A 19358-nucleotide genomic window follows, 5' to 3' on the forward strand; every position below is an offset into this window, starting at 1 on the left:
TAGTCAGTGTACATACGACATCGTCATTCATGTTGAAATCTAACTTTTACTATTGCTCTAATATTTAACCATCTATTGTCAGTGGTTTAGTCTTAGTGCTTCCCACTAATCGCGCTCACGTAATCATGTCCACTTCCCTGCAGAAATACAATGTTGAACCTTGATCTCGAGTCCCGATGGCTTGATAAGGAGATCACGTCGCGAATGGGAAGGAGTGGCCTCGCATGATTCCCACTCTTGTGACTGCAGGGAGCACAAATCCACACATTTGAATTCTGTACTGACATGCTTGCGATTAACTACAAGTGGCTGGTTTGTTACTAATCATTAGCCTCATACCATAATTGCCCAAGTCATTTAAAACTTTCTGTCACAATGTCACTAAAAAGTAGCAATGTGTTTGCTGAATATTGTTGTTTCTTTTTCTTTGTGTAGCTCCTCCGTCATTAGGTCAGGAGAACTAAACTCTTATTTGTTGATTTTTTTTTTTTTTATTGTTTTCCGAAAATGTTCAAATATGACTCGGGTAACTGCTATTAGGCAAATAAAATATCAACTAAGCAATTTGATGAATAATGAGTAATTAACTACAAATGATTGGTTTGTTATAAATGAAAACACATTGGAAATAGTTGTTGTTGTAGTTTATATAGCTAGCCTCCTCCCATTGTAACAACAATTGAAATTGTGACATTGGACCCATTTGTCCATAAACCAAATGATCATATAATGCATTGCGATAAGAATGTTGAAACAGTGCTTCTTTCCTAACCTTTTTTTTTTTTTTTTTTTTTTTTTTTTTTTAAATACCATTACAGGACTGTAAATCGGCTGAATATTCAGCATATAATATATATTTATTGAATTTGAAGCGTCAGTGCCTTTTCTGCAGCATTTGCAAATGATGCGCTTCACGATTCACACCACGTACTTCAGTTGTCAAGTTAGCCATGATAAGAAAATAGCTTCCTGTATTGAACCATTCACAATAAAACATATTCAACATTTTAAAGCGTGAGTCTTCGTACAAGCAATACTAATCCATTGACCTATTGCTGGTTGTTGACACAGAAAATCATTTTGTAACGGTGTGTAACGCACCTACGGCACTGTCGCCAACTGGTTAGAGCGTCTTTGACAACTCTAAATTGCCCGTAGGTGTGAATGTGCGTGCGAATGGTTGTTTGTTGTTTGTGCCCTGCGATCGGCTGCCAACCAGTTCAGGGTGTACCCCGGCTCCTGCCCGATGATAGCTGGGATAGGCTCCAGGACGCCCGCGACCCTAGTGAGGAGAAGCAGCTCAGAAAATGGATGGATGGATGTAACGCACCTAGCATAAGAAAAGGCGGTGTCGTGAGCAATTCTATTTTGAAAGCACATATCCGATGTCACTCATGCTACAACTGTTAACTTGACGTCATCACTCTGCTATCCCCTCTCCCCGTTTTTCGTTCCTTCACAGGCTCTCTCTCCATCAGCACCATCGCTCAAATCCACCTGCCTTCCTCTCCTTCCTCCTCCTCCCCGTTTACAACTCTTACAGAAAATAATTTCCAAAAATGGCCAGCAGCTTCTCCAGGATCCTGTCGTCCAAACGCAACATCGGGATCATCTCGGTGGTCGGCGGCTCCCTGACGGCCGGATTTCTGCTGCACCGGCAGCACGTCAGCGCCGGAGCCCCGGGGCGCAAGCTGTACCCCGCCAGGTGACGCCATTTACGGGCTTCCCCCCCCCCCCCCCCCCCCCCCCCCCCCACCCCCCGCGAAGAAAAACACGCAGAAATAATTCCTTTTGCAAACATTCTAGTAGGTTTTTTGTTGTTTTTTGGCCCCCGCTATTGTTTATCTGCTAATTAGAAGTCTGTTCATGTATGAGTAACCGTGAAAAGGGTGCTAATTAGGCCGGGTGTGACCTAGGTTAACGGTACTTAGCGTTTCTGTTTAAAAAGATACATTTAAATACTTAAGAGACTAAATATAAAAAGAGAATGTATCTTGGAATTTTAAAAAATGTTGTTTAAATAACTTAAAATGACTAATTTTTCTAGGGAATGCTAATTCTAGCAGCCACGGGCTAAGATTAGCATACTGAGATTCAACGGTACTGAGATTAGAAGACATTTATATTGAGTATTATGATTAAATTAAAATGTTTCACACATCAAAGTTAAATAAGAATTGTACCTAAATAAATTTTTAAAAACAAACCGTTCTCAAAAATGTAATGCAAATGTTTTTTTACTTAGTTACATAAAATTAAATAGCGTACAACTAAACTGTACTTAGTTCTTGACAAGTATCTATCTATCTATCTATCTATCTATCTATCTATCTATCTATCTATCTATCTATCACTGGCAGTTTGTGTTCATACTATGTAGACAATGGCACAGGTCTCCCTACTTAGCTATAAATGAAATAAACAGTTGTAGTTGTTCTCTTTCCCTTTTCACAGTTGTATGGCCTTCTGCTGACACTGTATTGACAAATGTGCGTATGTGTGTGCGTACGTGTCCCGAGGCACATCTGCATGCATTACCAAGTGACTCGTAGGAAGAGATTAGGCAAACAATATCTCTCAGCCAGATATAAACCCTCCTCTAAAAGTAGCACACATATTATGTGCTCATTTTGCACAAAGGTAAAGTTCGCTCTGCTTGCTGTGTGTTTTGGATCAATCATACGTCACAACGTGAGCAAAGGACGCCTGCTACCTGGAGACCAAACAGTTTAGAAAATCAATCCCCTTAGACAAATATCGGACACAATAGACCGGAACCTCAATAAGGGCATACAATCTACCTCAAATTAGCCTTTGAACAGATAGAGTTACCTTTCTGTGAGTGTAATCTTGCATAGATTAGACCTTTGCAAGGGTGACAGTGGTGAACTCAATTAATCTTGAAATACAAGTTATAATTTTTCTGCACGTATTTTGAGAAAATGAAAATAATGAATACATTAAGCAATAAACATGAAATAAACACACTTGATTTGCTTTAGTGGGCCACACGAAATTATGTAGTGGGCGGGATCTGGGCCCCGGGCCTTGAGTTTGACACGTGCTGTACAGGATAAGCGGGATATTAAATGAACGGCTGCGTCAGCTCCCATTGGCAGAAAGCCGTAAGCCGCTCGTTCAAAGCTGCTTTAATATTTACAGTATATACGTACATCAAAGTAGTATTGTATTGTCTGATGACAGCAGTATCGCAAATTGTGTTCCTGCATCTATTTCCCAATGAATGAATCAACATTTAAAACACCACCACTCTATTAATCAAAATCACCTGTAAAAAACAAGGAGGCATTAATTTATTCAAGTTGACAACACACCTGTTGATTGAGGCACGGAGGCCTCTGTTTGAGGGAATCTAGTAATTTAATTGAAAATAGATGTTTGTGATGTATTTTTTGTGAAGGAGCAAAAGGGGGCCGTTTACTGGGGTGAGGTGTTTATTTTTTCAAGTGGATCTTGTACCTGGTTATTAGTTGAGCCACAAAGGCCTCAATTTGCGGAAATGTGTATGAACTAATATGATAATACGTTTATTTGGGGTGAGGCATTTTTTTTTACATGGGTCTTGCCCAAGGTTATTAATTGAGACTTGAGGCCTCTTCTTGATGAAATACAGTAGTTGAAAGTACATGATAATGTCCTCAATTTCTTGAAGGGGAAAAAAAGTAAACGTTATTAATTGAGGCACAAAGGCTCAATTTTAGGAAATATGGATAATAATATAGTAGGAGCTGTTTATTTGGGACGAGGCGTTTATTTGTTCTGGTAGATGTTGAATCCGGTGATTAATTGAGACCCAGAGACCTCTGTTTCAGGAAATACAAATTAATGTAGATTATGTCCATTTTTCATGAAGGAAAAAAGCCATTTACTGGAGGTGAGGCGTTTGGTAATGTGGAATTTACCCCGCTGTGATTGATTAAGGCAAAAGTTTATTCTTGAAACTGTGGTAATTGATAGTAGATGATAATGTCCTAAAAGAAACAAAGGAGCCATTTACTAGTGGTCAGGCATTTATTTGTTCAAGTGAATGTTGCACCTGGTGATTAATTGATGCCTCTATTTGAAGAAATATGGAAATGTAAAGTATCCTATTTTTATGAATCAGAATCAGAATCATCTTTATTTGCCAAGTATGTCCAAAAACACACAAGGAATTTGTCTCCGGTAGTTGGAGACAACTAATACGACAACAGACAGTCAATTGACAGAGAACACTTTTGAGACATTGACAAATAACAGTCACTGAGCAATAAAGGGTTGCTAGTCATCTAGTAATATGAAAATATTGTAAAGGAATAATAATTCCAAGATCGAACTACAAAGGTAACATTAAATAACATCATTTTGATATAGTCGTTCATAGCACAGAACATATCCTTTACTGAACAAAAATGTAAACACAACACTTTTGCTCCCAATTTTTCACAAACTAAACTGAAAGCTCTAAGGCCCGCAGCACACTGAGCAACCTGGCCGAAACTGACTGAACTGTTGCGCAGTTCTGTAACTAGTTTTCATGAGCAGCCGACTGTCAGCCACTGGTTTTGCTGTGATTTTTAAAAAATAATTGCCGGTAAACGGCATCACAAACGTTGCAGATATAACAGCCAATTGAAAATGCTCGAGCTTTCACAAAAAAAGTGTAAGCAAGAACCAGCTAGTATGCAGTATACACAGTGTAATATATATACGATATTGCCAAAAGTATTCGCTCACCTGCCTTGACTCAGATATGAATTTAAGTGACATCTCATCCTTAATACATAGGGTTTAATATGGCAATGGTCAACCCTCTGCAATTATAACATCTCAAACTCTTCTGGAAAGGCTTTTCACAAGGTTTATTGGTATGTTTATGGTAATTTATGAAAATGTTTCAGAAGCGCATTTGTGAGGTTACACACTGATATTGGACAAGAAGGTCTGGCTCTCAGTCTCCGCTCTAATTCATCCAAAAGTGTTATAAAGGGTTGAAGTAAGGATTTTGGAGGCCAGTCAAGTTCATCCAAATCAAATACTCTCATCCGTGTCTTTATGAACCTTGATTTGTGCACTGATGCACAGTCTTGTTGGAACAGAAAAGGGCCATCTCCAAACTGTTCCAACAAAGTTGGAAATGTCCAAAATATTATCCCCCAAGCTCCAGTGAAACGAACTCTGAATGCATCAGCATACCAAGAGATTTTGGACAGTCAAACAGTTTGGGGATTACCTCTTCCCGTTCCAACATGTCTGTGCGTCAGTGCTCAAAGCAAGGATAAGCATATTAGCATTAGCATGTGTACAAACATTTTCCTAAATCCCTTAAATGGTATCCCTGCAGTTAGTTCAATAAGACTATCCTTTTTTGGTTCTTAGGTTTTGCATACAGCAGCAACTCACACAGCATCTTCACTTTTCTTTTACTTTTCTCCGTTCGACACATCCTCTTCGATCTATTTCTTCCTGGGTGATGCAATTCTTGTAATTTTTACAATAACAGCTCAAAGACAATTAAACAGATCACCACTATAAGAACTTGACAGCACAATACTACTGCTACTAATAATTATCATGATCATGATGATGATCGTGATAATTATTAGTAGTGATGTGTTTATTTATTAATGTGGATCATCCACCAGTTAAGAAATGTGTATAAAATAAAATAGGACCCATTTATCTGGGGTGAGGCATTTGTTTGTTCAAGGGGATGTTGCAGTAAGTGATTAATTGAGGCATGGAAATACTGTCATTGAAAAGAAGATCTTGAAAGAAGATGGTAGTCCTATTTTTCCTGAAGCTGTTTATTTGAGGTAAGGCATTTATATATTCAACTGGATGTTAACACCTAGTGATTATTCTGGTGTTCAGAGGCCTCTATTTGAGTCATTTTAAAGTAGATGATAAAGTCCTATGAGTTTTTTACAGGAGGCAGGGAGGCTTCTATTTGAAGTCGCCCACTGTTGTGTGTCCGCTGTGTTTTGTTTGCGCAGTGCGGAGTACCCTGACCTGCGCAAACACAACAACTGCATGGCCAGCCACCTGACGCCCGGCATCTACGCCAAGCTGTGCGATAAGGCCACGCCCAGCGGCTACACGCTGGACCAGGCCATCCAGACAGGCGTGGACAACCCCGGGCACCCCTTCATCAAGACGGTCGGCATGGTGGCCGGAGACGAGGAGTCCTACGAGGTCTGCTCTTGTTACCGCTACCTATTTGTTGACAATGACATAACCCCTGGTGGAAAAGTAAACAAGTACAAATACTTTGTTACTGTACTTTAACTAGATTTTTCAGGTAGATGCACTGAATCAACGTTGCAGTCCAAGTGGAGCATTGTGCTAAGGCTTAAAAAAAATAAAATAATAATAATAGTGGCAACGGTTTTTCCTGTGTGGAGTTTGTATGTTCTCCCCGTGCCTGGGTGGGTTTTCTCCGGGCACTACGGTTTCCTCCCACATCCCAAAAACATGCGTGGTAGGTTGATTGAAGACTCTAAATTGCCCGTAGGTGTGAATATGAGTGTGAATGGTTGTTTGTTTCTATGTGCCTTGCGATTGGCTGGCGACCAGTTCAGGGTGTACCCCGCCTCTCGCCCGAAGATAGCTGGGATAGGCTCCAGCACGCCCGCGACCCGCGTGAGGATAACCGGTAAAAGGAAATTGATGGATGGATGGACAATCAACACAGTCAATAATATGACTATCAACAAAGGAGGTGACGATTACCAAACGTCAAGCGTTTGTGATGTACAAAAATTAGACAAAGATAAATATATTGTTTTTATTATTCCACTATTATTTAACCTATAACCTGTGTGACTCAGTTGGAAAAAAATTGAGAGGGGAGGTAAAAATAAGTGACTGAGATAATGTAGTTGTACAAATGCATAAATATAAAAATGGGGATGTGGCTGTGTGCAGAATTAAGCAATCGCATTCAAACTCATGTTAAATGGGGGTCAGCACACACCTGACACGATTTAAAGTGCCTCTGATTAACCCCAAATAAACTAAGCTGGGAGAAAAGTATTTTATGATTTTATATGGTATTATTTAGATGATTTTAGCTTACAGCTAACGAAAACCCACATATTACCACCTCCCAAAAATTTGAATGTTACATAAGAAACAGTCAAAAACATTTTGATATGGAAATGAGGTTGCAATTGGCCTTCTGAAAAGGATTTTCTTCTGTTGAATTAATCTGGAGAATTTACGAGTTTCACTTTTGGAATTGCAGTGCTTAAATACAAGGAACTCTCCTACAGTATTCTAATTTATTGAGCTGCACCTGTAAAGTGGCTGTGAAAGAAGAGTCAGAGAAAAAATTTTGAAATTCGAACAACTTTGGACATTCCAATGTTCAAGCCAGCAAAGGACACTGTATTGCTTGATGAAAAACAGGGATGAAATTCTGCCATTTTACCGATAATCCTGATTGTGTGTTGTTTCCAGGTGTTTGCGGACCTGCTGGACCCCGTCATAAAAGAGAGGCACAACGGCTACGATCCCCAAACCATGAAGCACCCCACCGATCTGGACGCCAGCAAGGTGTGCCGCCCACCCTCAAAGATTATGTTACATGGCATTATTATTTGGATTTGATCCCTTCAAGGAGACAGGCGTCTCAATAACATGTCAGTGACAAGCTGTCATCAAAATACCCCAGGAATCAAGAATTATAGGACACTTTATACCCCATTTCATGTCATGCTGAAATTAACCCATTGGGAAGGCTCAAATGAACGACTATATACTGAGCCCTGAGTCGACACATTTTCAGAAACGGTGTCAAGGAAGTATGTTGAAGGGATACATCTCGACCTGAGGGACAAGCTTTGCAATTCGGGGAGAAGCTCAGATTAGCCTGGGTTGTTAGTGGAAGTTACAGGGACTCTTCGCCGCACGTACATTTTTATTTTCAAAATGAAATAATCTATAAAATTCACTTGTTATTAACGGTAATGTTGGAAGATGAGTTTAAAATGATATTAAAGTGTTTTATATTTAGGGTTTATTCAGTTTATCTGAAGATTTTCAACGTCATGTTCCCGCCCGGGTTTCAGCTCCAGTCGGGCCATTTCGACGAGCGCTACGTGCTGTCGTCCCGGGTGAGGACGGGCCGCAGCATCCGCGGGCTGAGCCTGCCCCCCGCCTGCACCCGGGCGGAGCGCAGGGAGGTGGAGCGCGTGGTGGTGGACGCCCTCGCCGGTCTCAAGGGCGATCTGGCCGGGAGGTACTACAGCCTGACCCAGATGACGGATCATGAGCAGCAGCAACTCATCGACGTGAGGAAGAACCAAAATCAGATAATGGCCTTCTTGGCAGTGTGGAAATCTTTGAAAGTGTGGAGGCTGCATGGAAATGAATCGATCGTATCACCTCTGCCAAGTGCTAATCACATGAGTGCAGAGTTTATGCTCGGCTTTCTGTGTGTTGCACAAAAACAAAATCCAAAGCAATAACATTGTGGAGTCGTGATATTCAAGAAGAATTAAATATTCTGTATATTTAGTCTTTTCCTTCTTATACATGTCAAGCCTGAATTAATGCATGGCACTGTCACAACTCAATTTTTATACTCTTGTGGTTTTCACTGTCCTTTATGTAGTCAAAGTTTGGACCTTTTGGGCATTGCCACATGTAACCCCTTGTGTTTATTTACGTCAGGACCACTTCCTGTTTGACAAGCCGGTGTCCCCCCTCCTGACGTGTGCGGGGATGGCCCGCGACTGGCCCGACGCCCGCGGAATTTGGTGAGCGCTCAGACTTTTTGGTCAGTCGGTATTCAGCAGCACAGATCTACAAAAACCTGTGGTTTTCGCAAATTTCTTACACTCGCATGTACCACCTAAAAGAATTCGTACCTCTCCGAGTGCCACCGTCATGACCAACAGTAGAATGCAATAGCGTAGTAGGCCCAAGTGCTCATCAAAAATTAGGTTTTAATCCTAAAAAGAATATTTTACTTTATTGTAGCCACTGTAACATTATGCACAGCTTCAACATTTACTTTGCACTTAAGAATAGATTTTATTTTACTAGAATGCTATTAAAATGTATTGCACATGACATTTAAATAAAAAAATTACCAAAATAAATTTTTGAAAACAAATGGCTCTAAAAGATGAAATGCTTATACAGTATATTGTACTTCAAAGCTAAATACAACTGAAGTGTTTTTACAGTACATTTTGAACATTTACTTTTACTATCTACACACTTGTAGAATCACTGTGATAAATTAAATACAGGAGGGATGAGACATTTCACAGGATCCTGACTTGAGCGTGTATACTTTCAAAGGCCTAGAAGTAGAACTACTATGATGACTGGCATTCATAAATGGTAAATGCCATATTGAAATTGAAGAGCCGCACTTTCATCACATCTTGATTGTTTTATTTCATATCCACCTTTGTGCTTTAATGTACTTTCAAGATTCATAGGGTTTTTTTTGGACATTCAAAACAAATATTCTAATAATAATTGTTGTCTTTTTAATGGGGAATGGGGGTATATCTGTTTATGTAATGATCATTGATTAACTACAAATAATGTATCTTTGTTCATCTATCTATGTCAGCAACATATAGTGACGATCATAACAATGAAATGTTCTTCCACCAGGGAGAAGGTACAGCATATAATTAACCTGTGTATCAACCTTTTTTATTTGGTTCCGTGCCATGAGTGTTTTGTAATGTAAAATCTGTACCTTGGCTCCAAAAATGCGCCTTAGAATATGCATGATAGTCTTTGTAAAGGCAGAATTGTTAAGAAGTCACTGCATGAAATCTCCTTCGGTTGTGTACCAACTCTATGGTTACATCCAGGACATCTATTAGTGAGTTGATTTCAGGATTTTCTCTCCTGACAAAGTTACAGCAGCAGTTTCCTACTTCCTGAGCTGTGCTGTAAGAGTACAAAGCTCCTTTTCCAGCCCAATGCATCGCATTGAATCAATCGCCAACCTCTTTTCTTTCCCTTAATATTTCACCGTCAGTCCTTTCAGCTGCCGCGGAAGCTTTCTCTTTCCGTTCCATTCTATCACTATTAAACAACCAGCAGGTCACGTGAGGGCTTTGGGACCAGTGGGAAATGTCATGCGTATCGCTTATTGTTGACTCGCAATATCCAAGCAGAAGGACAAAATAAACATACAAATTAGCACATTTAACAAACAAGTCATCATCACCTCTTCCCTGAGACGTGACGGCTCAGCCAGAGTTGGGTGTGACAGTCAAGTCTCCGCTACATTTCATTTCTCCTGTGCAGGCACAACAATGACAAGACCTTCCTGATTTGGGTCAATGAGGAGGATCACACCAGGGTCATCTCCATGGAGAAGGGAGGCAACATGAAGCGAGTGTTTGAGAGGTTCTGCAGAGGCCTCAAGGAGGTCAGATGCAGTCTGTGTTTTCCTTCAGTGTGTGTGTGTGTGTGTGTGTGTGTGTGTGTGTGTGTGTGTGTGTGTGTGTTTGCGTGCGCGCGCGCGTGCGTGCGTGCCTGAGGACAGAAATAGAAGAGGCGAGATTGAGCAGATGAGCAAATGGTTAGGGTTTCAAACCTGAGTTAGGATTTCAAACAGATCGATGGTTTCCAATTTGGGGTTAGGATTTCAAATGTGCTTTTCAAGCCAGTCTTAGGGTTTCAAATAAAGATTTCAAGTCTTTATTAGAGTTTTCAAACAAGGATTATAGTTTTCAATTACGATTTCAAGCCTGGGTTTGGGTTTCACACAAGAATTAGGGTTTCAAATTTGGCTTTCAAGTCGGATAGGGTTTCAAATTAGGGCTTCAAGACCGGTTTAGGGGTTCAAACAATTAGGGTTGAAAGCCTGGTCTGGGTTTCACACAAGGGTTAGCGTTTCAAATTTGGGGTTCAAGCTTGTGTTAATGTTTCAAATTAGGAATTTTAAACGAGGTTTAGGGTTTCGGATTAAGGTTTCAAGCTAGTGTTAGGGTTTCAAATTAGGTTTTAAAGCCTTGGTTTGGGTTTCAATCCTTTGTTAGGGTTTTAAATTAGCCTGCCAAGCCAGGGTAACATTTCAAACAAGGGTTGGGGTTTCAAAGTAGGGTTTTCAAATCAAGCTTTCAAGCCTGGATAACTGTTTCAAGCAAGGGGTATGGTTTGAAATTAGGTTTTAAAACAGTGTTAGCTTATCAAATTATGATTTCAAAGCTTTGTTCGGGTTTCAAATCAGGGTTTCAAGCCTTGGTTTGGGTTTCAAACAAGGGTAAGGGTTTAGAATTTGTCTTTTAAGCCTGGGTTTGGGTGTTAGGATTTCAAATTTGGGATTCAAGTCAGTGTTAGGGTTTCAAGCCTTTGTTAGGGTTTCAAATTAAGCTTTCAAGCCCGACTTGGCGTTTAACACAAAGGTTAGGCTTTCAAAGTCGGGTTTCAAAACGGGGTTAGGTTTCAAATTAGGATTTCAAGTCTGGGTTAGGGTTTCAAATTAATGGACTGTCTGTTGTACTTTCCCACAATTACATGAGCTGCACTCACGCAAACGTTTCCGCCTACAGGTGGAGCATCTGATCCAGGAGCGAGGCTGGGAGTTCATGTGGAACGAGAGGCTGGGTTACATCCTCACCTGCCCGTCCAACCTGGGCACTGGCCTGCGGGCGGGGGTCCACGTCAAACTGCCCCTGCTGAGCAAGGTAACTCTGCTGTGGGACAGAACACCTGCAGGCCATTTTTCTCATTTTTTTGCTCGTTTGGTCGGTCACCCCTCCAGGACCCTCGCTTCAGTAAGATCCTGGACAATCTGCGTCTGCAAAAGAGAGGGACGGGCGGCGTGGACACCGCTGCCGTGGGCGGAACCTTTGACATCTCCAACCTGGACCGCCTGGGACAGTCCGAGGTAGAACCCTAAATAACTTTTGATATATGGTAACCATTCTGACAGTGGTGGACCCATCTTGTATTTGAAAGTAGAGAGTTAAATTTCAATCATGCTCTCTATTGCATACAAAATACCAGAAACACAAATAGAGACAATAGGCTCCACAAAAATAATATGACAGTGGTGCCTTCAGATACATCGAAATCCTCTTTCCCCATTGAATTGAATGCAAATGTCATGTGAATTTGTTCCAACTGCAATTTGTTCCCAAAAAAAACACAAACCAATGTAATGTGTGTTTTAATAAGAAAATAAAATCACTTTATAATATTGTACTTTATAAAAACAATCTAATGAAATAATTAAATTGAATGTAAATGAATGTAACAGTTTTGCCACATTTTGTGCTTCAATTCAATGGACATTGTGCTGCTCGTTCTGGTATGTGCGCCTAGGCCACCTGGGGGCAGTACAATATGGAGGCAGTCATAGGGTCCTCCTCTGTAAGTCGCCGTAATATTAGTTGTTCTTTGCAGAGGATATAGAATATATGCCTGTGAGTATTGTCATATTAGCGTTCCACGTGTTGCGCCAGCATTTGTGTTGAAATATCTGTTACTTCAAGGGTTATCACACCGCGACACCGATGCTATTCATATGCCCACTCACAAAAAACTCAAGAGCCCAAGCCTGAAATGACAGAACGTCTTTTCGGCTGAATTTGGCCAATTCCAGTGCTCCTCCATCAACAATTTTGACTGGTCCCGAGCCTCACAGATCCTCCATGTTCCCGCTCACAGGTCCAGCTGGTGCAGACGGTGGTGGACGGCGTCAACTACCTGGTGGAGTGCGAGAAGAGACTGGAGAAAGGCCAGGACATCAAGGTGCCCGCGCCCATCAAGCAGTCCAAGTAGACCACCTGACCCCCACCAATCACACTTGCGCCCCTCTCCATTCTCACCTCACCTCCTGGGCACACACATGCACAAACACCCCAGCCAGTACCCATAGATATATCAGAAATATCTATGTCAGTGTTGCATTTAGTGCTCTTCAATAGCTAATATACCACCCACCTCTCTTATTATATAAGCAACATATTTAATACTCCTGACAAGGGTTGCAAAGGGGTGGACATTTTCTGGAAAGCGTCTGCATAATTTCCATGGGAAGTTAAGATGGGGAATTTTGGGAATAGTAAGCAGAAATATAAACATTTGTTGTCATAAGAAGACATCCATGAAAAATAATACATTAAAAAAGTGTAATACAATATACAACAATATACTTTATTGACCAATCAATAATTTCATTGGAGAACAAAAAAACGAGTTAAGTATAAATTATCCCCCTGAACCCAACCCATTCAAAAATGATTAAAAATACACCCCCATATCCAAATACGCCAAAAAGTCCCATTCAAAATGCAAATCAAGAAGCACCTTCCTTCAAGCCTCTTCAGCCTAGCCTCTGCGTTTTTGCGAAATCTTTTCAGCAAATGGGCCTCTTCATATTCAACTTGTTTTAGTCAGGATTATGCTAAAATATATTTTCCTATATTTTAGTTCCCCATTAGCTCATTCACTGCCGGGCGTTTTCAAAGAATATTGTGACAATATAAGCACAGACCCTACCAAAAGAAAGAGTCGACTCTTCTTTCAAAATGTTTGTTTCCACCTGTTTCTGTTCTTTCGTAACCAGCAGGAGAACATTGATTAGTTTCACCCAAAACACCAGTTTCTGACCAAACAATGGAGAAAGCAAGTTTTTAGGGGGGAAAAACACGTCAAGTAGAACAGTAATTTTGATGCTGACTGACCGCATGGCACAAGTTGACCATCAGTAGCTTTTTTACATGGCGTTCGTCATTCACTCCATGAATCATGATCGCAACACACACGTTTTCCTACTTACCACGAGACATACTCTGTTTGTAGCAAACATATACTTACACGAATGTGACGTACCTAAACTTGTCCGACTTCCAACGTGGTGGCATTTCTCTACCTCCTAATCGACGTGAAACACTGAGATTAAGCCCCTATTCTTTGTGTTCTACTCAAAAGCTGTGCTGATCTCAAATCCAAAGCGATGCCACGGCGCCATCTACAGGAATATGTTAGTCATTACAGTGGTTTACAAACTTGAATTTCACAGACAAGCTGGCAAAGACGCTCTCCCACACCTGCCTATTGAAAAACGTACTTGAATATATACGTCGTCTGATTCCAGTTAATTAATGTAAATGTCCGCCGCAGTGAATGTCTGAAGAGCCAACCTTCAATTTTGTAAATTTCTATTTTATTCCCGTTAATTCCCATGGAAAGTTTCCAACTTTGAAAGTTCCCGTCATTTTGCAACCCTACTCCTGACACTCCAGAGCCACACAAAATCTGTGGTGGGCTTCGGTGGGATTCATTGAAATGTAATGATTGGAAACAAAAAGGTCCACAAGCTTCTCCCGCTGAATCCAACCTGCTTTGCCTCTAAGCCCCCCCAAACCCGCAGCATGCCACGTCCTCCCCCATGTTAATCAAAAGTCATCACATGGTGCTCATGCTACTCATCACTTGGAGTGGATCTGAATGTGACTCTTACAAAATGTAAAGGCTGGTGTCTGTGCTGTAAGCCATTGAAGCAATATCATAGCAGCTCATCTCTGAATGTCACACTTGTGTCTTTTATTAAACAAATCATCTATTTAACAGAAATGGTCTCTCCTACTTTTTGTCTCTTTGGTAAGGAAAGGATTGAACTAACCTCTTGGAAAAGGTCAAATAAACTGCAATCAGTAGGCCCTTTTTCCATGTTTTGTAAAATGCAGGATTTTTTGTTGTCATTTTTGTCAACAGCACCGACACAAAACGGGGGCGGGTCATGTTTTTATCACAGTTGGTTAGTTAGTTAATTTGCGGGATCACACAAAAGGTACCTTTGTCGCAAAACCTTGGGCCAAGCAAGAAGTTTTTAAATTTTGCTGCTCATCCTAGAATGTATTTGCATTTTTACTATGCAGTAGCACAACTATAGTGTCTCAAATTAGGGTTTTAAACCAGAGTTAGAATTTCAAACACGGTTTAAGGTTTCATATTCCGATTTCAAACTAGGGTTAGGATTTCAGATTAAGGTTTCAGGCCAGGGTTAAGGTTTCAGATTAGGGTTTCAAGTCAGGGTTGGGGCTAGAAATAAGCGTTTCCAACCAGACTTGGAGGTTCCAATAAGGCCTAGGGTTTCACATCAGGTTTTAGGGTTTCAAACTTTAGTTTCAAAATAGACTTGGGGTTTCAAATGAGGGGTATACTAGTATGTAATTGTTTGTTGGTTAGGATAATTACGTAAGAAATACATCGCCGAAACTTTTGGATGTTACAGTCTGCTTGCATCAGGGGCCATTTGGGGCAATGACCCACCAACAGGCCTCTCCAACAAGCTCTATAGCTACTCACATCCTCTCATCCTGTCTACATGCAGTAGCCACTAAGATCGTAGGAAAAATACTACATGTCTCTGGCGTTATTGTTGGGCCTTGGCGTAGGTCTGTTCTCCACCGAGTGCTCTTGTTTTCCCAATGAACTATTGTTTCCACGTAAGAGACGGACAACGTGTTATTGTCTGGACGTGGACAACAAAGCGTGCAGTGTTTTTGTTTTTTGTTTTTTTCCCCCCCGAGGAGACGTGAAGCGTTGGAGGATCTTAACAGTGAGCATGACAACAGCATCTTTCCCCTCCTCCTCGTTCTACATATGACAGAGGAGGGAAGTGCGAGTTGCCATGGCGACTACTTCTGTGGCGCTCCGATGGGGGCAGGACAGAAAGGAGAGACTGTATGGTGACAAAGAAGAAAATCATCTCTAACCAGGGAACATGCCCAAGGTCACAGTTTGTGGATTTAGATACTGTTGGGAGTCAAACTTGACGTGTTTTGAAATGCGACAGCAATAAAAATATCCTAAAGGGCTTGTTTGAACCCTGAAATTCGAACACTATTTTCTAAAGTGACCCAAAATACATAAAAATTCTATTGTTTTAAAATGCACCGTACAGGTGCTACACATGAGGCCATTATGGCTCAAATTTGACCCATGTCTACAAAAATCGATTTTAGATTTAACAGGGTGTGTTAAATCAAGGAAAATGGTGGGGAATTTGGAAACTGTAAATGTCATGTCATGTCACAACTCATAAATGTTGATATTTTTTATGGTACTTTTGTTAACTGAGTTGAAGAGGGTGCTTGAAACAGTACTGCCTGTGTTCCCATCACATTTGCGCGGTTTCATGCGGAAACATGCACTTGTTGGTCTATGAAGGCTCATGCAGAATCTCAAAAGTGAAAAGAGTCAAATGGGAAATTAATGATCATGCATGCTAAACATAAGGGAATAAAGTCAAGTGATGTACCTACAAAGCAGCAAATGAAAATGAAAACGAGTGAACGCGTTCCTTTTTCCCCGAAACATTGAATAATGATTAGTCATCCATTTAATACATTTTGAAAAGCTCTGCAGTTCATTATTTGGTAAAGACAATTATTATGAGGATATTCTTAGCCTAGATGATAAGTGTGCATGGAAAATGAACCGTACTGGTACAATACGTAAGGGTTACAAAAGAAAGAATTCACACTGCATATGTTTATTTTCCAGTCAGCAATAAAAAATACTAGTAATTCAACAGGATGTATGAACCTCATTTGCTCTTTATGCTGGAGCAAAATGTTTACAGTAAACTGAAGGAAGGGAGGACAGCTCTTCTGAAACTGGCCTGCAATTTTCCCCCCTCAAAAGGAAAAAAAATGAAAAAGAAGAAACGTGCAGTGATCCTTGCAGCGCATTCGTAGAGCGCCCTCTGCTGGCTAGTTGGTGAACTTGCTGTTTGGTCACAACAGGAAATCCTCCACTTGCTTTTGTCATGGGTCACTGATGGTGTAGTGGCGCACTCGCCTGACTTTGGTGCAGGCAGCGTGGGTTCAGTTCCCACTCAGTGACGGTGTGAATGTGAGTGCGAATGGTTGTCCGTGTCTATATGTGCCCTCCGACTTGACTGGCGACCAGTTCGGGATGTAGTCCGCCTTTTGCCCGAAGTCAGCTGGGATAGGCTCCAGCGTCCCGCGACCCTAACCAGGATAAGCGGTGTTGAAAATGGATGGATGGTTGCTTTTGTCATGGAAACACAGCTTTATGATGAGAAAAAAAGTCGCATGAAGTGCGCAACAATATTACATTGAAAACAATATAAGACCTTTGTGTCAAAGTGAGTTTGGGTGTAGACACTAAACTATAGGAATGCGTAAATGGCAAAGGTCAGCAATTTGACTTGAGCACATTAGATTGTACCTAATGGTCATTTGTGCATTATTGTAATCGTCACTTAATAAAGCTATTGGGGTTTTTTTCAGTGTAAAAACTGTATGATAAAGATCCTCAACTTTATTTATAGAGCACAACCTCCTCAATGGTTTTGCCATGTTTGTACTGTAAATTAAAGCTGAGAGCAATTTTGTTTTAATTCAAATCCATTGCGGTGGTGTATAAATATTAAATATTAAAATGAAAACTCTCCTTCTCCTTGTCCAAATATCTGTGGTCCTTAACTGTTTCAGCGGGAAGGACAATAATAATAATAAGAAGAAGAAGAAGAAGAATCACCTTTATTGTCATGAACATGCATGCATGCACACGAAATTTGTTTTCTGCATTTTACCCATCACAGTGAACACACACGCGTTTTAGTGGAACACACTAGAGCAGGGGGCAGCTGAAGGTAAGATGAGATGGAAATCATTCTCATTATCCTCCACAAAAATGACTTTTTTTGTTTTGTTTTAACTCGAGTCCTTGGACTCGACACGTTCCACTTGTATAACTCCACTTCCTTTTCCTCACAACATGCCAACATGTTTGTTTTCCTGCCCTCTTCCTGAATCCAAGTCTTCACATGCGCAGTTAGAAGATAGAATAGTTCATTATGAGACAAGGGAGGGGCAAGTGTTCGAAATGATCATGATGGCTTAAGCATTTTTAATGTGTTTTAAGTGCTTCAACTAACCATAACCCTACATTAAGGAAAACTATCGGGGCCCCCTGGGAATCTCGGCGTCTCAGGCAATAGTTTGTTTGCCGAATGGAAAGTCCGCTCTGATCATTTTACTTAAGTAAAAGTAAAAAAAATACCGACTGACATGTACAAAAATAAAAATGTTTTTTTTACTGTCAATTACCCATTAGGGTAATACCTATTTTGAGAACTTGAAACAATGCAAAAACACTTATCGGCACACCACCGAGGTCAGCACCACTGGGATTGTTACATGACACAATACGAGACATGATTCTCTAGTGTGTAATATGAGACAAGTCATGTGTTTGTGGTATGATTCTCCAGTGTACCACCAAAGTTTGTGTCTCTGCGGACCATGATTGTGCTGTCAGATATTACTGCAAATATGTCAGGAAAAATCTACTAGGACAGTCTTAACTATATTTGGGGTTAATCATAGGCACCATGGTGCCAGGTGTGTGCTGATCACCATTTAACAGGAGTTTGAATGTGATTGGTTAATTCTGAACACAGGCACATCCCAGTTATAAGAGGGTGTGCAAACTTGTGCAATGACATTTTCTCAGTTGTTTATTTTTACTTCCCCTCTTGAAAATATATATTTTTGAAATCATGGAAAAACTTGGAATTATTTATTTTGGTCTCATTTTCATATCACAAATACCTTTCATTTAAACAGAGGCGTGCAGACTTTTTATATCCAAAGTATTTGGTTTTTGCTGCAACCGTGTTACAGATATACTTAGGCACCTGAAAAACATATATAAAAAATATTGCTGAATAAATACTTTACAATTAAAGTAAAATTTGATTTGAATACCAATTGTTAGTTTTACTCTAATTACAGTAACAGGGTTGCAAACCAATGCTAATAAAATTAGCAACTTAGCTGCATTAGTTTGAGTAACACACTTTATTATGGCTGAAAGCTTTTTTTTTCCCAATGGGAAAAATAGGCACCAAGACTTTGTCTACATATGTCAAAGCAATTAATAATAATGATAGTCATTTCTGCTGAGCCCTGTAGCTCACTTTCTTTCTCTTCCTCTAGATGGCTAAAAAGGTTTTAGTAGCAGCATTGTGTGCAGGTTGACAGACAAAACTTCAGAAGATAATTACCACTATGTAAAATAGGTCTGTGATAAAAACAAAATGTGTTAACAATTACAAAGATGTGAACAAAACCATACCGAAAAAAAAATAAAAAGCTGATAAAACTTATTTAAGATGTTATATGAGCTACAGTTCTTTGTTGTCTCAGGACAACTATAATTGACACCACTAGAGCACATTTCTATCTTTTGTGCATGGATTATTTAACGTTTCATGGACGGGACAGAAATGTCCGCAAATTCCGGAATGGCCCTGGTTTAGAGTTCAAGTGGAGCAGTGAACTAATATAATCATAAAGCCACTTATTTATATGTCGAAAGGGTGAAAAAGT

General features: G+C 40.3%; 1 protein-coding gene across 1 annotated transcript; it reads left to right on the plus strand.

The window, feature by feature from the left end:
* Positions 1-1412: 1412 nt before the first annotated feature.
* Positions 1413-14565, plus strand: LOC133477932 (creatine kinase U-type, mitochondrial-like). The gene is made up of 9 exons (XM_061773300.1): positions 1413-1705; positions 5997-6195; positions 7462-7557; positions 8073-8294; positions 8677-8762; positions 10285-10408; positions 11535-11669; positions 11747-11872; positions 12655-14565. Exons 1-9 carry the CDS (start codon positions 1560-1562, stop codon positions 12766-12768), a joined length of 1248 nt encoding a protein of 415 aa, XP_061629284.1. The 5' UTR covers positions 1413-1559; the 3' UTR covers positions 12769-14565.
* Positions 14566-19358: the final 4793 nt, after the last annotated feature.

This window comes from Phyllopteryx taeniolatus, chromosome 5 (genome assembly GCF_024500385.1).
Source record: "Phyllopteryx taeniolatus isolate TA_2022b chromosome 5, UOR_Ptae_1.2, whole genome shotgun sequence".
Lineage (NCBI taxonomy): Eukaryota > Metazoa > Chordata > Actinopteri > Syngnathiformes > Syngnathidae > Phyllopteryx > Phyllopteryx taeniolatus.